At 39.4% G+C, this 5,261-nt stretch overlaps 1 protein-coding gene across 1 annotated transcript; it reads left to right on the forward strand.

Annotated features, from left to right (window-relative positions):
• Positions 1-2,707: 2,707 nt before the first annotated feature.
• Positions 2,708-4,296, forward strand: LOC139845015 (uncharacterized). Its single transcript, XM_071835236.1, has 3 exons — positions 2,708-3,524; positions 3,620-3,672; positions 3,790-4,296. The coding sequence occupies exons 1-3, from the start codon at positions 2,708-2,710 to the stop codon at positions 4,294-4,296; spliced, it is 1,377 nt and encodes a 458-aa protein (XP_071691337.1).
• Positions 4,297-5,261: the final 965 nt, after the last annotated feature.

Here is a 5,261-nt window from a genome sequence, read left to right on the forward strand (position 1 = left end):
AGGATCAGAGTCTGGCAAGCGCTATGGTAGTAGTGGGCCACCCAGGAGTGGTAATTACAATAGTGATAAATATCGCAAGTTTAATAACAACAAAGGGGGGAGGAAGTCAGAGGTTTAAAAGCAACCACGCCGATAATGCTGCATTAATAAAAGACCTCACAAAAACACCAAAAGAAATTTTAGCTACAGAGGCAGTATGCAAAAGCTTCGACCCCCCAGTACCTTTGTCAAAATATGGGAATAGAGACAAAAGAAAATTTTACAATTTTCATGCCGATTATAGTCATGAAACCAACGAATGTCGGCATCTAATCGAAAAGGTAGTTGCTGAACTTAAAATAGGAAGATTGCAACACTTGAAGAAAAGTGGAAAAACATCAAGTGAGAAGCCGAAAGGGAAAAAAGAATATCCGTGGCAAAAGAAGAATGATGGAAGGGAAATGGATAAAACCATTAATATGGTAACCAGCGGACGAGCAAATCAGAGACGCAAGTTAGAAGTATTTGAAGAGTGGGAAAACACTCCCATCATGTCAGGAACCCTCGGATGCGCCCATCACAATTAAAGGAGCGTTAAAAGCTGCGGGTACATCATAAAGCGATTGCATGTAGACACCAGCTGCGGTGTTGATATAATGCACGAGCATTGTTTCTGTTTGTTGCCAGGAGCGGTGCTAGCCAAGCTAGTAGCTCCTAGCACCGCATTATCAGGATTTTCTGGGGAGTCCGCATGGCCAATTGGGATCATCGAATTAGAACTAGAACTGGTAGATGATGATAATAAGGAGTTTGTAAGAAGTACAACAGTAGAATTTGCTGTAGTAAGGTCTTACTCGAAATTATAATGCGCTTTTAGGATGCACAACCTTGCAAAAGTTGGCAGCTATCCCTTCCACAGTGCATGGCCTTATCAAATTCCCAACACCATTAGGAATCGCGACGATAAGGTTTTAAAATCAAGACGCAAGTGTTGCAGCTGTAGAACAAGCAGAAAAACAGCCAAGTGAAGAAGAACAGCTTCGAAGCTGCATGATTATCGCAAACCCGCGATATCCAGAGCAAAAAATTAAAATTGGTGGAAGATTGTATGATGAAACAAAGTTTAAGCTTCATAACATATTAACTTCTAATACGGATATCTTTGCATGGAAAGAAGCAGGCATGACTGGCGTACCAAGAGAAATTGCTGAGCATAAACTTAATGCAAATCCAAGTCTGACGCCAGTGCAACAAAAGAAACGCGGTATGGCACCGGAAAGAAGCAAATGGTTGAAGGTGGAAGTTGACAAGTTGGTCAAAGCAAACATATTACGAGAAGTAAGGTACCAAACGTGGGTGGCAAACCCGGTACTGGTAAAAAAGAATGATGGGTCTTGGCGCATGTGTGTTGACTTCACAGACATTAACAAAGCCTGTCCCAAAGATAATTATCCTCTACCATAAATAGACTGGAAAGTTGAGTCGCTAGCCGGTTTCTGATATAAATATTTTATGGATGCGAACAAAGGATACGATCAGATACAGATGGCAGCAGACGATGAGGATAAAAATGCCTTTCACACAAGCCAGGGCATATACTGCTATACCAAGATGCCATTTGGTTTAAAGAATGTCGGAGCAACATACCAACGCGTAATAGACGAAGCTTTCAAAGGTCATATTGGCAGAAATTTAGAAGCATATGTTGATGATTTGGTGATAAAAAGCACAACAGAACAAGGTTTGTTGGAAGATATATTAGAAACGTTTGCAGCGTTGGGAAAGATAAATATGAAGCTCAATCCGTCGAAGTGCAGTTTTGGAGAAGAGGAAGGAAAATTTCTTGGTCATATAATAACTGAGCGCGGGATACGCGCAAATCTAAAGAAAATAGAGGCAATTGAAAATATGTCGTCGCCCAGAAATAAAAAAGAGGTACAAAGTTTAACGGGTAAATTGGCGGCATTAACAAGGTTCTTATCAAAATCCGCAGAGCGATCGCTCCCCTTTTTCGGGACGTTAAAGAATTGCTTAAAGAAAATGAATTTCAAGTGGACAGAAGAAGCAGAAGTGGTGTTTCAAGAAATGAAAAAATTGTTGAAAGAATTGCCGACAATGACTGCGCCGATTGCGGGAGAAACGTTGATACTTTACTTAGCAGCATCGAAAAAAGCGATAAGTTCAGTAATGATAGCAGACAGAGGACAGGTACTCACTATAAACTTAAATATTGTTACTTTTAATCAATAGACATTTAAAATTATATGATTATGTTGTGCGGACAGGTACAAATGCCTGTATATTTTGTTAGCAAAGCTTTAACAGGAAGCGAATTAAATTACCCTGCAATTGAAAAACTGGTTTATGCACTCGTGCATACGGCTAGACGCTTAAGGAGATATTTCCAAGCGCATCCAATAATGGTCCTAACAGACCAACCAGCAGGTATGGCAAAAAATAAAATATTGTCAAAAAAACTCAAAATTGCTTGTAAATCCTAGCAAATATACATTCGCTGATACTCGTTGAGCAGGTGCTATACAAACCAAAAAATTCTGGTCACATGGCCAAATGCGCTATTGAGTTAGGTGAGTATGAGATAAGCTTCTCACCAAGAAGTGCGGTAAAAGGGCAAGTCCTAGCGGATTATCTGGCTGAAACAGCCGGAGATATCGAAGTCTCGCATTAGTCAAAAGAATTACCACCTCCGCCCGAACAGCTGTGGGAAATGCATACAGATGGGGCTTATGGTTCAGAAGGCGCAGGGGCAGGAATAGTCCTGAAAAGTCCAGAAGGAGAAGAATATACCTTCGCGCTGCGTTTTAGCTTCCCTGTAACAAACAATGAAGCTGAGTACGAAGCGTTGTTATCTGGAATGCGAGTAGCAAAATATTTGGAGGTAAAAGAACTGTCAGTATATGTTGGCTCGCAGCTAGTTGCAAACCAATTCAATGGGATATTTGAAGAACATGATGAAACGATGCAAAAATTGATGCAAAAATATCTGAAACTTGTGCAAGAGCTTGCGGTAGACTTTGATTTATTCCAGATAACTCAGGTTTCAAGAACATTAAATAAAAAGGTGGATGCGCTCAGTAAGCTAGCTGCCTTAACATTCAGCCATTTTAAGAAAGAAATTTGGGTCGAGGAAGTGAAAGTTAAATCCATTTACACAGGCAGTGTATCCGCCGCAGTTGAGGAAGAGGAGCAGAGTTGGATGACACCGATAGTGGAGTTTCTGAATAAAGGTACATTTCCAATAGATTCAATGGAAGCAAGAAAGATTAAAATGAAAGCACCAATGTATTTTTTAGACAAAGGAATTCTATATAGAAAGTCTTTCTTGGGACCCCATTTGCAGTGTCTTAATCCAACTCAAGCAGAGTCAATCATACGGGAAGTGCACGAGGGAATGTGCGCTTTGCACTCAGGGCACAAAACAATGGCGTCCAAAAATAATGCGGCTAGGATACTATTGGACGTCAATGTACAGAGATGCCGCAGAGGTAATACGCAAATGTCAGTCGTGCCAGCTGCACGCACCAGTAAGCAAAGCCCCCGCGACATCCAATAATACCGCTCGCGTCTCCATGGACATTCTGTAAATGGGCAATTGATATAGTGGGGCCATTCCCCGCAGGACCAGGAGGTGTAAAGTTTTTGGTAGTGGCCATTGATTATTTTACAAAGTGGGTATAAGCCAAACCGCTGAAAACAATTTCGGGCAAACAAATCCAAAATTTTGTATGGGAAAATATCATCTGTCGGTTTGGAATACCAAATGAAATAGTAAGTGACAATGGTACACAGTTTGAAGGTAATCCATTTAGTGATTGGTGCCAAGATCTGAACATAAAGCGAACATTCACATCAGTTGCACACCCCCAGGCGAACGACCAGTGTGAGGTCACAAATCGGGATATCGTGTTAGGAATCAAAGCAAGACCTGGATTGTACCGAAGGGGTTGGATAGATGAACCGCCGAATGTATTATGGGCACACCGCACAATCCCAAAAGGCGCGACCAATGAAACACCTTTCAGTCTGGTGTACGGGTCTGAGGCTGTAATACTCGCGGAAATAAACATGCCAACTATGCGCATAGCTTCCTTCGATGAAAGTAGCAATAGCGAACAACTGCATGAAAATCTAAACTTAGTAGAAGAGCGCAGGGAAATGGCGGCCATAAAAGAAGCAATCAACAAACAAAGAATAGCGAGCTACTACAATAAGCGCGTACAGCCATTATCTTTCCAATTGAATGATTTGGTGTGGCGAAAAAATGAAGCAAACAGTGAAATGTCCCGTTCATATTGATTATAAACGTTCCATATTAATTAATTTCGTCGCGAGGTTTTGACCTCTATATGAGACGTTTTTCAAAGACTGCATTCATTTTTAAAACAACCATAACATTTATTTTATCGATAAAGGTTTAAAAAGCGTTACGTAGATTATCAAATAATGATAATCTAAAATATACTATTTACACACGACCATTACATAATGGTTTACAATAAGAATATATTACATCAAAAATAAGTTTCTTGAATGCAGTTTTTACATAATATCATACAAGCATGGACTCCAAATCCTGTCCTTATTTTAGTATGCAACAGCAGAAGCTCTTAATAATCACCTGAGAATAAACATGCTTTAAACGTCAACAAAAATGTTGGTGAGTTATAGGTTTAACCTATATATTTATCAATCGAAATAATAGACCACAAGATTTCATATTTCAATACATCCAATACATAGAGATAAAAATCATTCATACGGTGAACACCTGGTAACCGACATTAACAAGATGCATATAGAATATCTCCATCATTCCGGGACACCCATCGGACATGATAATTTTGAAGTACTAAAGCATTCCAAATTCCAGAATAGGGCTTGTTGGGCCCGATAGATCTATCTTTAGGATTCGCGTCAATTTGGGGGTCTGTTCCCAAATTCTTAGGCTACCAAGCTAAAAAGGGGCATATTCGGCTTCGATCATTCACCCATATAAAGTAGTTTCATTTACTTGTGTCTATTTCATAAAACATTTATAAATTTGCATGTATTCTCATCCCAAAATATTAGATTTTAAAAGTGGGACTATAACTCACTTTCACAGATTTTTACTTCATCGGGAAGTATGACTTGGCCACTGGTCGATTCACGAACCTATAACAAATATTTACATATATATCAAAGTATGTTCAAAATATATTTACAATATTTTTAATACGTTTTAATGTTTTAAGTTTATTAAGTCAGCTGTCCTCGTTAGT

This window comes from Rutidosis leptorrhynchoides, chromosome 1 (genome assembly GCF_046630445.1).
Source record: "Rutidosis leptorrhynchoides isolate AG116_Rl617_1_P2 chromosome 1, CSIRO_AGI_Rlap_v1, whole genome shotgun sequence".
In the NCBI taxonomy this organism is placed as follows: domain Eukaryota; kingdom Viridiplantae; phylum Streptophyta; class Magnoliopsida; order Asterales; family Asteraceae; genus Rutidosis; species Rutidosis leptorrhynchoides.